This window comes from Salarias fasciatus, chromosome 12 (genome assembly GCF_902148845.1).
Source record: "Salarias fasciatus chromosome 12, fSalaFa1.1, whole genome shotgun sequence".
In the NCBI taxonomy this organism is placed as follows: domain Eukaryota; kingdom Metazoa; phylum Chordata; class Actinopteri; order Blenniiformes; family Blenniidae; genus Salarias; species Salarias fasciatus.
The window spans coordinates 8,654,278-8,671,684 of NC_043756.1; the positions used below are offsets into that span (position 1 = coordinate 8,654,278).

Consider the following 17,407-nt stretch of genomic DNA (forward strand, 5'->3'; position numbering starts at 1 on the left):
ATAGCCAGGAGCTTCACTTTCCAGTGTTACTGAGAAGTAGCGTGGTTGGTCTGTTAGGAGGCAGGCTGCTGAGCAAACAATGCTTTAACTACAGCTTACACTTTAAAAACAAATTCATCACACTTTTATTTAGTTTTATTGGCAGGTGAGGTTTGGTAGCAGGTTGTCTTTTCACTTTCTTATTACTTTAATAGTCAAACAGTGGGTTGATGCACTCATGTCCCAAGACACAGTTGTTCATATTTGGCAAAGTCACTTTTAGTTGCAACATTCCTCTGATGATGCTCTGTTGTTGAGCAATGTCCGAACTTCCCTGAAATTAGAGTTGTGTATTGAAACGCTCGCCAGACATAAACTCTCGTAACGAGAGGTTTCTCAGTGGAAAAACGTGTTTCATTGAAAGACTTTCTCAGACAGAAAATGACTAACTTCCTGTGTTTCAGTCCGCAGAAAGAGGTTGTGGTATGTTGAGCATCCAGCAGAGGAACCCCGGCTGGTAGGTTGTCGAAAGAGTAATGCTCAACTGGCTGTTATTATGGTGTCAGTGTGTCTGAATATATTCAAAACACTCGTGTTAATTTTTTTCTCCCACAGTCCAAACCTATTAAGTTAGGTTGACTGGTGAATCATGAGCAGTGTGGAGGTGTGTGTTTGTGATGGACTCTTGAACCTCAGCCAGTGAGAAAAGGACAGGCAAACACCACCTACAGACTCTGGACTGTGGGATGAAACCAGACAGTCCACACATGCACAGGGAGAACATGCAAATTGTGCACGGAGAGGCTATATTTAACTTCTGCAGGGCTGCTCAGACTGGATCCACTGAACACACGTGCAGGATGTTTGCACCATGACAGTCAGTGAGATCAAACTTATTGTGACTGTCACATTCCAGCTGAGGATTGTCCTCCGATGAGCTCCACGTGTGGAGACGCCTCCGCTCTCAGAAAGTCGGCATGAGGAAAAGAGCTCGCTCGCGCGCCGCCGGGGCAGATGGGGCAGATGGAGCAGATGGGGCGGAGCACCGACACTTCATAACAACCCTGACGGCGCACTCCGGTGATCTGAAGGAGGCAACAGATGCCCCGTCCAGGCTGGTTTAGCCCTCTAAGACGCTCCTAGTCCAATTAACCCGGAGGAGGCGCAAATCCACGCGCGCTGCTGGCACTCATGGACCGGCTCGAGCGCTGCTCCGCGGGAAAATGAAGGCGAGCGCGGCTCCGGCTCCGGATCTCGGTCTGACACCACGTACCGCCGTCCGCACGCAAGTTGGGCCAGAAGCGGCGGCGCGCCATCAGTGAGAGATGCGGGGCTATTTCGATGCGACCGTGGACATCTGAGCCGCCTTTCTCAGTCACACGCGCCCTCGGTGTAAGCCTCCGTAAGCCGCCGCAGAGCCGCCGGGCGCGAGGCCTCTTCTGTGCGTCATTGCGCCGGAGTTTCCTCATCGGACCCGCTGCCGTGCCGCTCAAGGTGGATCTCCAACATGGAAACCTTCACCGATGTGCTGCTCGTCACCGCCAACGTCGGCTCGCTCTTTGACAACGTGAGTAGGCAGGTAGACGTGAAAAGCGTCCCGCCGGAGGGTTGATTTTCGGCTGAGGAGCGCCGCGCGCCGCGGAGGGAAGTTTCACTGTCAATGGGCTGCGGCGCGTCTGCGCTGCGAGGTGCAACAAGTGTGCCAAGAGAGCTTCCCTCTCTGCCCGCTTCACGGGCTCCTCTGTCATTGTGATTCACGGGGATCGAGTGTCTGAGGAGCACAAAGCCGCCTGCAGAGAGCCGGGTTTCCCTGTCAGCTGTCAGCCGCATGTGCTCCGTGGGAGGGAGAGGAGAGCTCCATCTGGCTCACCGGACGGGCTCAAGTCCACATTCAGGTTATTGTTATTACCTGTTCAGGTGTCACATGACCCGCGGCCGGGCAGAAGAGTGGCTCAGGTTTAGAAGATGCTGGATGGAGTCCGGTGAGAAATAAGAGTTTTTTTTATAAACACCTGAAAATGCAAGGTGAAAATGGAGCACATGTCCATATCACAGGGACACTTTATAATCAAAATAAAATATAATGACAGGTCATCGCAGACTGTTCATGAGGCTGGTGTTAGACATTGACAGTCTCCTGTTAAATAAAAGGTTTAATAACCTCACTTCCAAAATGTATAGTTTACAAGAATTTTGGCTCATTTTGTTAAAAGGTGAAGATCTATCTATCTATCTATCTATCTATCTATCTATCTATCTATCTATCTATCTACTCATTATCAAGCTTTGGTGCATTTGCAGGGTCTTCATATTCAAGGTGCACAATATCATCAAGCAGTCGGTGGAACAGTTTATATTTGTGACAGCTTTTCGTGTAAATATTGGTCTCAGCCCAACATGAACTTTTTTCTCATGCGACAGAAAAAGAAAGCCATAAATACAAAAGTCTCAGTTAAAGAAACAACAGGTGCAGTTAATGTGTGTCGCTTACAAGTCAACAATTCTTGTTTTTTGACTCTGAATTCATAGTGCCTCCACAACATTTGAATATTTTCTCCCAAACTGTTTTGTGATCTCTGCTCTCACAGACACACATGCTGGAGTCTGTCTGTATCATTAACATCCCTTTTTCTTTTCTTTTTACTGAAAATGGACCCCTTAACACTGCTAGGTTCATCATTATTGAGTAATAATAATTCAGCCAGTTGTTTGGTTGGATTAATGTTGGAAATTCCTGACCTCTGTTGATACTTTAACAAGAATACAATGAAAAATATCTAAGTACCAAATTCTCTTCCTCTGCAGGTCATAAACTCAAACATTAATTATAAACCTTTTTGTTATTTCGCCATCAATCGCAGTGTTTTTGCTCTTCGTCTCTTCTGTGGATAAATACTTTGTCTCCGCTTAAAGGAAAGATCTTTAACCATTCCTCCTACAGTCATGTGAAACCAGCTTGTCCTGCAGGAATAAATGTTCTGAAGCAGGTTGGAAAACAGCAGCATATCATAAAAACATCATTGAGATGACATTAATACAGCTCATCTTATGTAATTCTGAATTCATTTTACCTTTACATTAAGGTCAGATATCACACATGGACATTTTACAATGTTTGTACAGGGAGTGTCTGTCTGTTTATAGTATCTTTATCTTGCTGTTTAGGAGCCCCAAACAACCTTTCTGTGAAATTATTTAAGTTAAAGTATATAGCTCAATCATACATGTTTGTATCTGTGTAAAGCTAGCAGTAGAACGACTGTTAAACAGAGTGGAAGTGGCCACGCTGTGATTTGTAGCTCTCTAAACACCCGTCCGAGGACCCGGCCGGCCCGCTCTTTGTTTCGGCCTGAGCTCTCCAGACAAAACGTTCAGACGTTGCAGGGAGGAGGGCTCTTACGCTCATGGAAATTTGGCTCGGGACCATATTTCCGGTTGCCAGACCGAGCTCCAATGAAAACATGTTAGGTCCCATTGTGGGAGATATGTAAACAGATGGTATCTCGCTCGGGGGACTTGAGCCTTTCTACTTACTCGGGTCCCCTCATTTCTATAAACAAACCCTCCTAAACGTTCCCCAAGCCTTCGGGATAATAGCAAGACCTTAAGCACATCACAGAATAAATCCTATTGCTTGACTGCAGCAGACGAGCAGCTCAACAAGTGAACTCCTGCTTCCCTCAGCACGCCGTGTGTGTTATGATTCCGTTTAATACGAACCTCTCCTGTTGTTTTTACATGTTACGTAAGACGAGTGTTTGCTTGCCGCAGTCTTAGAGTTAATGAAGAACACTGCTGCCAGAGACACGAGTCAGCCGCTTCTATCAGAGAGCCTAAAACAACAAATCTGAAACTCAGTCGCTGCGTTTGAGTCTTAAAAAGCTCACTTTATCTCCCTTTATCCTCCTCTTAGAGCTCTTGTGGTGCATTATCCAAGGCACAAACACTCACACACAAAAAGGATCTAATCACTGAATTATGATGCTTCAATGTTGTTTTATCTATTTCCAGATTAACTATTTGTCACTAAGTATCAATAAATGGAAACTGACGCTCATGTATATTGAAAGTATGAATCATGTCGGCAGAAGGATGCTACATTAATCCTCCAGGTTACAGGAGCCGAGCTGCAGACCCCCCTGTCATGCAAATGCAGTATGCAAAGTCGTCTCTCAGACGGGATGAACCCTCTTGGCCTCGCAGAGAGTCGTGCATTAATCTGCACAGGAGGCCAAGTTATAAAAGCAACGTTGTGACAAATCAGATTCAAAACATCGTTCTATAAAAGTTAAAAATCCTTTCTGTTCATGTATGGGTTTTTTAATAGCTAGAAAATACATTTTAAAGACAAATTAGAATTGAATACAAATGTCACACTTGCAGTGAATTTGTTGTGGTATAATGTTGTTAATGACACATTTTCCTTCAATATCAATACAAATCAGCCTTGTTGACAGCTTTAACCAGGAAGTTAAAGTTTAAGAATTACAACTAAAACTTAGTGTGAAGTGATAAAAACATAAAAAAAACAGACTTCATATGTTGACATTCGGTATTAATCAGTGCTTCTCTGTGGATGTGCATTGTGTTGGGTGTTACAGTATACTCCTCTGTTGACTGGCCGTGCAGTATTAAACAGGCCTGCAGGGGGATTGTGTGGATACTGGCCAAACGTGGATTACATTGTTAGTCATTTTGCTCATGACTTCTGACTTGTACAGCCTACATTTACACTTTAATATCTCTACTTTCTATTCCTTATACCCTTTAAAATGACCTTTAATTTGTTTTAATCTCATAATGATTCAAAGTTACCGTAAAATGAACCAAGCGACTGACGGTAACAGTGTTAAACACTGAAACTGAAGAAGCTGATTTAATTTGAGAGTTAAACATGCATCATTGTGGTTCGTCTTTTAGAAAATAACTTAGTGTCTGTCTGAAAACTATGATACAAGGTGAAACATATTGCAGCGAATGGTTAAGCTGCTTCATCCATGTTGAGAAACATTGTATGTGCATGTGAATGGAGGCGCGGTGCAGCAGTGGTTTGCACTGTTGCTTCACATAGAGAATGCCTTGGATATGTTCTGTTGAGTTTACCTGTTCTGGGGTTTCCCTGTGCGCTGACATGCTTCTTCAGTTTGAGTGGTGATAGTTTTCTGCTCCCTGGAACAATGTTCTAGATAAAACTGGTCTTAAAAAAATTTAAATAAAATGATTTGATTTTATATAAATATAAATAAACATAAATGCCTGTCCTCAGGTTGAACGATTCAAGCAGCTCCTGGTAATCAAGCTTATTAATGACAGAGTCTGCAAGACTTCAATGTCTGATTAAGATGAAGATGCAGCTTTACACTAAGCTTCACTGTTCTGTTTCAGGACTCTTTAAACGTCGGTTAACTGTGCAACAAATGCTCGTGTTAAATTATATTGACTTCTTTGTGTACTCCTGCAAACAGCAGCTACACTTTGACTGTAAACGGAGCAAGTCATTGATTTTTATCTTTGCCGTTTCGTAGGTGGGGGAAATTCAAAATGACTGGCTACAAGAACTGTACAAGGTAAGGCGTACTTATTTAATTGTGTTACTTTGAAATGTAATAATGTTTCAATCCGCTGTCAGATGGTTGCTGTAACACCAGTAATGTCCGAGTAATGACGTTAGTAATGTATTTGTAATACAGTTAGGATTACTGATGTTTCTGCGGGCTTGTTACTTTAGTGGTACGTCGTCGAGCTGCAGAGCTGCTGTCTCCCTCTGCCTTGATGACTGTGACGGTTAACTTTTCCATGATATGAAGCTTTTGGTAATTCACTGAACTCCTGTTCACTGTAAGAGGAAGAGTGTTGATTATCTCTGAGCTGACTCAGTCCTCCTGACAGCAACACTAACGTTAACTAAAAACAAGATTAAAATTCCTGCAGCGTTTACAGAAGCATCACCTCGATCAGCAACTGCATGTTTGGAGTTTATCTCGGATATTTTGTGGCTGCTTCTTTTCGTTGCCATTGGTTAATTAATCCATTTCTGTTAGTAGCTGTGCATCATGGAGCATCTTAGTCCTGTAACAGCTGCAACTTCAGCTGGATGAGTGAGTCAGACTGAACTCAGCTCAGCAACACTACAGTATACAGAAAACCAGTCCAGCTGAGAAAGAGTAAAGCAAGAGAGACTGTTCAAAGGAGCTAGTTACTTCTTATTATTCACCTTAAAAAAGTACCTGTAATGAAGTTCTGATCTTTGGTAACCAGCCCAGCTCTGTTGAAGCTCCGCAGCGCTGACATCCTAATATACACAGTGTCTCTGTGTTCCTCTGGAAAACCGATGCTGTGCTGATGACTGATAACAAAGACCAGTGCAGGGAGTCTGACGGATGTTTACTGTCACCCTGAGCCTGTTTCCTCTGTTTTGTAACAGACTATCAATAGCTACAAGCCGCAGTTCATCGCCCTGCATTTCCAGGAGGTGGGAGGGAAGGACTACATGGCCAACATGGGCCACGCAGAAAACTTCTTCTGGTAGGATCAATGTGCCAAATAAAGTGCATGTTCTACCATCAGAGTGTGTGTGTGTTTGAGTTTATGTCAGTCAACCATGAAATAACAAAGACATGAGAATATTTCTTCAACAAACATTTATTTTACATAATTGTTCATTTACCGGTTAATTTTTAAAAATAGCAACAATGTGTCATTTTAAGATAAGATAAAATGAAAAAATAAAGAAGTGAAAAATTTGAAATAATGGAAAAAGCAGGAAGGGTTAAGAGCTGCATAAGAAGTGAGAGTGAAGTGGAGCAGAACCAGTTTGATCCTATCAGCTGGAAGAAAGTCCGAAGGTTTTCTATCAAGACTCATTTGAACTGGGGAATTTGTAGATTAAAAAAAAAATACTAATTTTTGAATTAGTTGTTTTTCTGGACAACAAACTGTTTTATTCTGTATCTCAGTAATTTCTCTGTCGCGCTCTGCCGTCCTCAGGAGCATCGAGTCCAGTGTGGAGATGAAAGACTTCGACCGGGCCTGTATTTATGTGGACAACCAGTTCCAAGCCGAGGACAGCTTCACGGTGAGAAACCGCTACTCTCATTTTCCAGGTATCTCCACTAGATGGAGCCCTCCTCCACGTTAGTGCTGAGAGGGAGCTGCATGTCCAGGATGGGTGTGTGAGAATCACAAGGTGGACTGAAGCCTGAAAACAGCACCCATGTTTGGTCCTCATTCAAGCTTCTTTCATTTTATGCATTTGTGACTGTAAGAGGTGGCGTATCCAGAGAAAACACATGCATAGGGATAACATGCAAACTCAAACCAGTGACTACACCCCTCTACAGCCTTGGTGTTCTCCTTTTATTCTCTAAATCAGGCTGTAGGACGATACAAAAATCAAAGTCCATGCAAAGTCCAAACACTTTGTCGCCAGGACTCGAACAGGAGACCCTCGCGCTGTGAGGGTGAGCCATGGCACCACCGCAACGCCAAAGATTGTTCTCCAAGTACCTAAGTGCTTCCACATTAGAAAACGTGACATTGTTGTCCCCGACAGAACAGATTTCCTCACACCTGCAGACATCAGCGGATTTCCTTCTTGTCAGGGAGAGAGTGTTTACCGTAACGGGTGGGTTGGTTTTCATACATCAAGCCCGACGGGTTTTTGTTCTCAGACGTGCCGCGGCACACTTGTATGAATGTGCCATTGATCTGAAAGATACCGATTTGAAAGAACGTGAGCTGAACCGGAGGCGGTGTGCTTAAGGATCGCTTTGTTTACTTGCTACCTGCGTTCCTGAGTGTCACCTGTTGTTGAGCGGTGGAGGCGGGCCTGCTCCTCGTTAAAGCGCCATCACGGAGCAACGCCAATGGCGGCGTGGGTCACACAGTGCACCGAAAGCTCATTCTTCCGTGCAGCTCGGTGTTCTTGTGACCTCGCGCAGCACAAACGTTGATAGATCGGTCTTTGTGGTGTTGAAAGTGACCCTATGTGGTAACTTGTACGTGAAAACCTAACATTTCCAATGAGAAGCTAATTAAAGTCGTGTGTGTGTAAATGGGCTGTGATGGGAGCCGCAGCTCTCCGGCCGAGGAAAGTAGCTGAGTGTTTCTTAAACTATTAACCCTTGCTCCTCCCAGGTGATCGCCTCACACTGGGTGTGTGACAGTAGGGGTCATTGGCTGCGTCTGCAGACTGGAGGAGCGTGGAGTCAATGGCCAGGTGTTGGGGAGCCGGGCCAAAGTCAATACATTTAACTCTAGATTAAAACTATTGATCCCAGCCCCATTTGTGCACAATAAATAAAGTGTGTTGGGGGCTGGAAGACAGCTGGGACTAAGTTTCCCTCTCGCACTCAAGTGTTTGCACCCTCCACTGTTTGCCCTGAGAGGGTTGCAGCCCCCCCTCCCCTTCACCCCACCTAATGCCTCATTCTCATTTCGTCTGTGCCACCTGCATTGATTTTCAATTTGTTTCCCCTTGGCTGCAGATCATCAGTTATATGGCCAAGAGAGACTTTGGTGGGTGTTGGTGGTGGGGGGGGGGGGGTTCTCCTTTCAGAGGGGCTGCAGAAGTAGAGAGGACAGACTTGCATGCATTCCCAGTACAAATGGTGTTTTGATAAAAAATCACTTGTAAGTCAATATTTTTTTATTAAACTGTGCACAAACCTGATTGATGAAGATAGGTGTTTGGCGGAGTATGCGGAGCAGAATGTGGAGGGGGATGTGTGTGTGTGTGTGTGTGTGTTTGACTGTAGGTGTGTGCATGAGCACTCTGCTGTAGCGTTTAAATATAACATTGTTATGTAAACTTGGAGAAATGTTATAATTTTTTATCTTTTAGCTGGTTATCGGGATGAAGTCTTCGAGTCTCCAGAGAGACTGAAAGTTTTTTTGCTGTGAACTGAAACTGCAGGATAACTTCTGTGGAACTTGCTCTGCTCTCTCTCTCTCAGCTCCGTGTCGAGGCTTTAACATCATGGCCGCCCGGCCCTCCTCCGGCCTTTGTTTAGACGAGTCGCTCGCTAATTGCAGCTCACTGAGCGGACCGCGGAGACGATTCCATTTCATTAAATGAGGACGACTTTGGCACTGATGATAAATGATCTCTTCAGGGAGAGATCTCTCATGCTCGGTGTGTGTGTGTGTGTGTGTGTGAGAGGGGGGGGTCGCACGGCGGTCTGTCACGCCCCGATCCCGGCTGATTTTTCTTCGGCCCCCAGTCGCAGCAGCGGCGCCTGCAGACAGCAGGGCTACTGCTTAATACCTTTTAAATGGTTTTAATTTTCTGTCTTTATTGATTTCGCAGGGCATGATTAATCAGATCAGTGGAGCAGGCAGTTAGTACATTAAAAATTGTCAGGCCCGTGTCAGGGATGATTGGACACCGGAGTGTGTGAGCGTGCGTGTGTGTGTGTGTGTGTGTGAGGGTCGGCGTGTGGACGCACCGCGCAGTTAAGACGTTCTCCTCAAAAGTCTGTATTCCTTAAAGTTACATGTGTCTTTTCTGATAGTAACAATAAACAATAAATGTGACACTGATTCGCAATTCAACACAAATAATGAAGAATTACTATTTTATTTTAGAATCGCACCGAAAAACAATTTCAGCCGTTTCTGCTGCCATGTCGAAGCATTTGTTTTGTTTTGTTCATTTTGAACCGCTGCTGAGGAGTTCTAGAAAGTAAAAGTTTGACACTTTTATAGAATTTATAGAGTCAGAATTGAGAATTGTCTCATTTTAAAGGTTGTGTTCGTGACTGCATGCTGTGTAGTGGTTTGCTCTCTTACTATAAAATTATAGTTTGATTAAATCAGGTTGAGGAAATGTTATTTCTTTTGTTATACACAGCAAAAATGTATTCAATTTTCAAATTGGAAAACAGCTCTTAAGATTTCGTTAGATGCTGTAACGAAAGCTGATTAGGTGTCTTTTAACTCGCGTTGTCTCCAGGTACGTCAGGCAGATATTGTTAAAATATCCTTTTTTCCCTCCACAGGCCTTGGGGAGTATGTACTTCATCCATAAGTCACTAAAAAATATCCATCAATATGACTTCGAAGGTAAGAAAGAAAATCTTAATTGTGATTTTTACATTGATTTTTTTTCCCCCATTCCATTAATTACCTGCCTGTCATAGATTTACAATTATTTTTTCCCCCCTTTCAAACACCCCCACTGTATAACTCATTCATTTTGATGCAGGAGTAAAATTATCGTGCGCAATTTTCAAAATTCCTCTTCTACTTTTGAATCCTTTAAATTTTTAAACCACTTCTTTGTGTGGAATGGCACTTTGAGGTGCCTTTCCTGTATTTGCAAAAGAAGTGGAATTCAAAGCGAGGCTGTTATTTCGCTGTTGCATAGTCCAGTCACGTTAGGTGTGAAAAAGCTCCTCAGAAAAGCTTATGGAAGAACCATAAACATCCCGCAGCTGCCACTCGCCGCCTGGCCCGAACCAAACGCCGGCTAATGGCCCGCTTATAGATTCTCTCATCACGTATGCCGCTCTGATGAGGTTAACACCAGTTTATTGATTTCTGTTTGCATGTTTTCTCACTCTTTTACATGCCGCCGCCTCTCCCGCTCGCAGTTAAGGATTTTAAAGCGGTGCTGGGGCAGAACAAGTGTGTGGGCTCCCTGGCCGGGGTCAACACCGTGGAGAAAGAAAAATTCCCAAAGAATTTCTGGCCTGATGTGAGTATGCATGCTTGAATGAGTGTGTGTGTGTGTGTATGGGTGTAGGGAGGGGAACACACGGGCCAAAGGGAGATGCTGGGACAAATGAGTCTACGGGGGCCGCCTGCCGCCTCTGACAGGAAGATGAGACAAATTATGTGCGAGAATCGATAATTATCAGTTTGGCCCTTTAAAGACACAGAGCTTAGTGACTCACTCAATTCCTCTCTGTTGCAGTTCAAGTGGTCCAGGAAGGGCTTCATGAGGACCCGCTGGATCATACACAACCAGTACGTGAAACACACCAGCCTCACCTCGGCACAGCGGCACAGCCGGACTCTCGTTTTTTGTTTGTTTTTAAACTGTCAGGCAGACCAGTAACATCCGGGTTTGAAATAAAACGGTAGAATAAATTCTACTGAAAACAAAACAGTCGACTAAAAGTCCAGCTGTCCATCTGCCAAACGGTCGAAGAGCCAAAACATTTCACTCAGACCAGACAGTTACTTTTGCTCTGTGTGTCTCGGATGTTTCTGCCTGGTGAAGGAAGCTTTAACACAAAGATTAATGTGCTTCAATGTGATTCAGATATTTACAAATACTATCAGATGGGCAGCTGCACCTGCAAAAGTAATATCAATTTAATCATTTCATATCTGGTTTTGACGTTTAGTGGGAATTCCATATCTCTGCTGCTGGCAAACAAACACCACAGAGCTGCTCTTTAAACTCGTTTGGCCACTCTGAAACCATCGCTCACAGTTTTCTTATCACTGGTTTCCTTCTTCTTGGTTTTCCCTCTGTGGATGTTTTAAATAACAATGTTGAAAAAAGTTTTCTATATTTTTATGAAGTGCCATCCATCCATCCATCAGTCCAGACGTTCTCGCAGTGAGGACAGCGCTCTGTCCACTGTACCAAAGAGCACATATCTGAAGGCCATTTTCACGTAATATCTATTCTGCACGTCTGTTCTGGAGATTGGAGGTTGGACGTTGAGATTAATGTAGCCTCCAAACGGAGCAGGTGTAAATCACTCGGCCCCGCTGCTGTTTGCTCCGCCGTGAGGCTCCACCGTCTGTTTGCCGCGCCGTCCTGCGGTGTGTCAACACGTTTTGTTTGTCATATGCACATTAATTGTTTTCCAGTGACATACAGCCTGAAGGAGCGGGCGCTCGTCAGCGCAGACAAATATGAGATAAGAGAGCGCCTTAGATAGAGCAGGAATGCTGGCAAAAAACGTATTCGGCCGAGCTGTTGTTTTCCTGCTTTTTCTTTACCCGGCTGCTGGACCTGTTGCTGTTTCCACAGAGGTTTCGACCTGGTCAACGTGCACCTCTTCCATGATGCCTCCAACCTCATTGCCTGCAGCTCCAGTCCTTCCATTTACTCGGCCAACCGCAACAACGCCCTCAGATACGTCATAAACAGGTCGGATTTGCTTCACCGTTTGACAGAGTTATTCTGAATTATACAGAAAGGAAAAGATCTTCTCTTTCTTTCTCTCGTTCTAGGATATCAGATAGCCGCCATTCTTCTCTGCCTTTTTTCGTCTTTGGAGATTTCAACTTTCGCCTGGACACACTCAGCCTGGTGCAGGTTTGTATCGGCGTCCCTCATGATGATAAATTTAATGTGCCGATGTGGGATGTTGACATCCGTGTGTTCGGTTCTCTTTGGCCAGCATCTGTCCACTGCAGCGGACGAGCAGCGAGTGAAGAAAGACAGCAGCAACGAGGTGGAGAAAATCATATATGAGGAGAAGGATAATGACCACCAGGTGATAAAATCAGAGCGCATTTCTAGGAACGGTTCAGATAGCATCTGAAATATTTTCGTGACACGCCTTGCCTGACGTGGCCTCATTTCACGTGCAGGTGCTGCTCCACATCGAGGAGAAGCTGTTTGCTTACCTGCACCAGGCGGTTTTCAGAGAGGATGACGGCAGAGCGGTGAGAGCACGATCTGCACCGTCACCCCGGATAGATCCAATCGGGACTGAACCACCTCGGTTTCATCCATGTTGTGTTTATTTCCACATGCTGGCGTTTCCAGCTTTCATTAACGGCAGCCTCTGTCCCTCAGCTGCTGAAATACGACAAAGAAGTTGCAGCGTTTCATGACGTGGTCAGAGAAGAGGACATCAGGTTTCCCCCGAGGTGAAGCTCAAAACTGAGCCGCCTGCTTCCTCCTCACAGTCCTGTCCAGACATCGAGCTTTTCTTTTCTCCTCTGTCTCCTGCTCAGCTACCCTTACAGTGAGGAATACAGCAAGCCCACTCAGTACATGAACACCCGCTGTCCTGCCTGGTGCGACCGCATCCTCATGTCCAGACCTGTGCAGGACCTCATCCACAGGGTCAGTCGCTCTTCACCGAGACTCAGAAGCCTCCTCAGATCTCCACTTGGTGGAGTCGTTTTGACACCAAGCAGAATTTCAGTCCAACTATCCGTGAATCCTTGTGTCTGAATGGTCATGTTTCCTTTCAGAGAGAAGATGGTGGGAATGGTGTTGTTTACAACACTGTGGGTCCGAACGTCTGTATGGGAGACCATAAGGTAGCTGTTAAAATGGCGACTTCAGCGTGTTGTGCAGGCAACAAACGGACCATGTGAAGTGACCCTTATGCTTTCTTGTTCCCCTGCAGCCTGTTTTCTTGTCTTTCTCGCTGAGGACAAACGACCATTGACTCGGATCCCTCTCCACGGTGAGCGTATTGCGCCTCCGAGTGTGTGTTTGCACTGCACCGCGCGTCTCCTCCAGAGGGTAGATTCAGTGTGTGAGAATGATCGCAGCAATCTGGCTGCGGTCCCCAGAGAGCCATAACCAGGCCGGCCCAGTGGAGTCAGGATATGAACTAAGATGAAGTGCCTGCGGGACACAAACGCTCCTTTGTGTCCAGTGTGGTCGGAGTACAGGCGATCAGCACTTTTCACTGATCTATGTCTATCGAATCCTCTCCGGTGTCACTGTTGCTACTCGTTAAGTGCATTGCCGCGGCCCGGTTTTCATTAATTACCACCCCGATGGTCAGACATTCATTGAGCCGGACGGCGTATTGGCATTTTTACGGCCATGATTTTGTTTTGCTGCCGTTTAAATTTATTCTTTTCGGGACAAACTGCTCTTTCATGAGGGTGCTTCTTCAGGGGTCGGCGAAACGATGAGATCCACGCAATCAAGGAGTCTGAAAGGTGCTGCGACCGGCTCACGTTCGGCTTCTCGTGACAGAATTTGAAGAAAAAAAGTTAACTAATATGCTTTATAAACTGCTTGGGGAGCCTTCAGTGGGATGGAGCAGCAGGAAACATCTAGAGGTCAGGGCCTTTTTTCCCAGGATGATGGTTTGATTTTAATTCCTGGTTGCAGGTCTCTCACCTCACCGTCTTCAGAGCTCCGCTTGCAGGAGGCAATCGGCGTGATTGTCACCCGGTGCAAACCGACCCATCGACCGCCTGCAGGGGGGAAACTCAGCCCGCGGCGTGGAAACACTCTGCCTCACCTCGCTGCCTCGCGCCGACCACCACAGCTGTCCGGAGGCGAGCGTCGGATTCTTTTCAACAGTCTCCTCCTCATTAAGTCCCCTCACCTGAAGTCTCAGAGCAGACTCGGCCGTTGGGAGAGAGTTTTATGAACTAGACCAAATGGGACCAGACCTCGTGGATGAATGCATGTCTACATGCAGACTCATTTAAAAAAAAAAAAAAAAAAAAAACAACAAATTTTGAAGTGTTTTTACTTGTATTTCTTAATATAGACCCAAAGGAGATATCATAACATGCACTTGTCTTTAACTGACCCTTAAACATTTTGTCTAAGCTTTTAACTTAGTCTCTCAATTCAAATGTATCATAATAAGACTTCATGTTTAGCTAAAAAAAAAAATCAAATAATACTGTATTACAGCAACAGCAAACCGTGCACAATTATTGAGAAAACTTTAAAAATATGGAATATTGGATTGAATCTTGAGCTTATGTCCCACGGTCCTCCTGCTTTATGCCACATTTTGTTGTGTTTATATTTTACTGTCATCATACAGGAAATGTTGTCGTATCAGAGTCCTACTGACACACTTAATTTGATTATCTCCCACAGATGAAACATTGACAGTACTTTATGAGGTTGTATTTTTCTCACATATCCGTCTTCACTTACGGTCTGTCATCAGTTTTCATCATCAGTGGGAGGAGCTTAGCACAGAAATAATGTTTTACCCTCATGAGCTTCAACTGACATCCTTTCTGTTTTTATCATACCAAGTGCTTTTATTTAACAAACTATAACAGATTTTAGCAAGCGGACATTTACTTTGTGTTCTCCTGGTTGGCACTGACCTCAACTCACTGCCAAAAGTAATAAACTGCAGGTTAATAGGATTTTGCCACCTCTGGTTTACGCATCCCCTCTTTAGCTGATGTTTTTTGATGATTTAATACTGATTTGATACATCAGCCTGCTACAGTCCCCACAGCTGAGTTTGTCATTTCAGTTTGTCTTCACATTTACATTGAATTCAGCTTTCAAATAGTGTATTTTGATTAAAAAAAGGACTTTTACCCTCCCACCGCCTGGACAAACACCGGTTCCTCCGCACAGCGCTGCTGCTTTAGCGTCACCTTACACTGATGGTTGTTCGAAAGACTCACACACAACATAAAATCACAGTTACACATGTAAAACTGTATGAATCAATTATCCCCGTGTCCTCACTTCAACCTCATAAATTCTGTTTAAACACATGCATGTGCACATGCACGCGCACGAAAGCTCTGCTCACTGTTTGAGTTTCCTTGATTTATGCTTGTTTTCTTCTTTCATAGTCTGAAACTTTAGCACCAGATCAGCGATATCTATTTTTTAATATGCAGGTTTTAAGTTTGATGTTTTCTTGTGGCACGAAAAAAAGAAAATGGAGTGAATTTAACATGTTTATGACTAAATGTAATTTGATTTTTGACTGTTTTTTCGGGACCTGCACAGCTTGATGGATGGAACAGTACACTCCCTGTATTGATACCAAAATGCTTTTTGCATGCATGGATTCACAGATATTCACATTTGTTTGTACAGCGTAATCTCTTTATAACCACACAGAGATGCAGGTGTTTGTGCAGATTGAGTCAGAATGTCAGTAATGAACTTGTAGCATTAGTTTAATGTTGTCACTAGAGTGGAGTTGATCATGAGATCAATTTTATCTTTTGGATTGATAATGATAAACACTACATCATTATGATGTTTCACTTTTTGCAAATAAAATATTTCCCTCAAAGGTTTGTCAGAGTCTCATTCCTAGCAGGGATTAACTGTGATCGGCTACCGCGGATTCAGTCTGAAGTCACACCCTTTAGAGGAATTTCTACCTGCTCTTCCTGAAACACCGTTGTTGAAATCTGCTACGCCTTTCGCTTTCCGTTTAGATCTCTGTGTTCCAGTACGAAATCTCCCGCCAGTCAAAACGTGTGCTGAATTTTTGGCCGGTTTTCATTTTCTCTGTCATTTGTTCTCAGTGGTTTGTTAATTCAGTTGTCGAAAAATGTCCCGGTAGCAGGGTGTTGGAAGGAGATGAAACTTGGATTTGTGGGACTTGACAGCCGTTAATTGTTTGCGTTTTCACACCTTCCTGCACGGACTTGAGAAACACTGAAGTAATGGAGGGAGGGGTGGTTTTCTATCGGAGCAGGGCGTCTGAACACAGTTGTCAGGCCTGCTGTCAGCTAATGAACCACACGGAGCCCGAACTCACTCAGCCCGAATGGTGATCGAGCCGCTCTATTGCTATTGATTTTATGTTGAGGTGGGTTGTGAGGGTCATTGTCTTCAATTAAGCCATACCACAGGAGTAAATCACATAAGATTTGACCCTTGACCTCTTAAGCTTTTGCACCTCTCGGTTGCCATTTCACTTTTACTGTCACTCTGTGGGTTAAACGCTGGTAGACCTTAAACCCACCGCCTCCAGTAATGCATGTGACTTTTGATTTTTCAGTTAAAAACAAACTATAGACAAACAGTTTGATAAATTATTCCCAATAATTTATTGTGCAGGAGTTCAGGTGCTTTTGCGGGTTTGTCACATATTTCAAAAACAAGACAATAGGAAATAAAACAACAGACTCATGTTTTGCTAAAATGAACTTCATTGGGAGCGTCTGGCAGTTAAATGAAAAGAACAAAACATTGAGTGGACGTCAGCAGAAAGCTTCCTCACAATTATCATGTGCCATTTTATTGCTTTTCCTAAAAAATGATGATAAAATTCTGGTTGTTGATAATCAACTTTTTTTTTTTTAAGTTTGACAACTTGCAATTAAAACATAAACAGCAGATGAGAAGCTGTATCAATGATGTGACACTATGAGTCAATACAATTACTGAAATCCACTCTTAATGTTGCCGCTACGTATATTTTCAGAATTCTACTCAAAGACAAATGTATTTCGTCTGAAGCCTTGGTCTGTGTCATGAAGGCTGTTCTATGGATTAATTAAACTTTTTAATGGATTTTTTAAGGATGGCATACTTGGCTTGAAGATAAAAAATAAAAATCAACCTTAATGTATAACTTTTGTTTTTTATTAATTATGTCCCACAACAGCATCATGCAGATTTTTTTTTCTATTTCTGTCATTAAATCATAGTTTTTACAAAATTATTAGTATATTTGTGTGTATAATTCCATCACACAACTGAGTAACAGACCAGGGAGATTTATTTCCAGAAGCTTATAAAAGTAAAGTTTTTTTT

At 43.8% G+C, this 17,407-nt stretch overlaps 1 protein-coding gene across 1 annotated transcript; it reads left to right on the plus strand.

The window, feature by feature from the left end:
• The first annotated feature begins 1,005 nt into the window (after window positions 1-1,005).
• inpp5l (inositol polyphosphate-5-phosphatase L) lies at window positions 1,006-14,429 on the plus strand. The gene is made up of 16 exons (XM_030104461.1): window positions 1,006-1,546; window positions 5,505-5,546; window positions 6,404-6,504; window positions 6,967-7,054; window positions 9,978-10,041; window positions 10,572-10,675; window positions 10,895-10,947; window positions 11,969-12,088; window positions 12,172-12,256; window positions 12,342-12,437; window positions 12,535-12,609; window positions 12,743-12,816; window positions 12,904-13,015; window positions 13,147-13,215; window positions 13,305-13,364; window positions 14,027-14,429. The coding sequence occupies exons 1-15, from the start codon at window positions 1,487-1,489 to the stop codon at window positions 13,344-13,346; spliced, it is 1,185 nt and encodes a 394-aa protein (XP_029960321.1). The 5' UTR covers window positions 1,006-1,486; the 3' UTR covers window positions 13,347-13,364; window positions 14,027-14,429.
• Window positions 14,430-17,407: the final 2,978 nt, after the last annotated feature.

Coding starts and splice junctions, on each gene's coding strand:
- inpp5l (XM_030104461.1), top strand. CDS start 1,487: ATGGAAACCTTCACCGATGTGCTGCTCGTCACCGCCAACGTCGGCTCG. Junction 1,547..5,504: donor TCGGCTCGCTCTTTGACAAC/GTGAGTAGGCAG, acceptor GCCGTTTCGTAG/GTGGGGGAAATTCAAAATGA. Junction 12,610..12,742: donor GAGAGGATGACGGCAGAGCG/GTGAGAGCACGA, acceptor TCTGTCCCTCAG/CTGCTGAAATACGACAAAGA.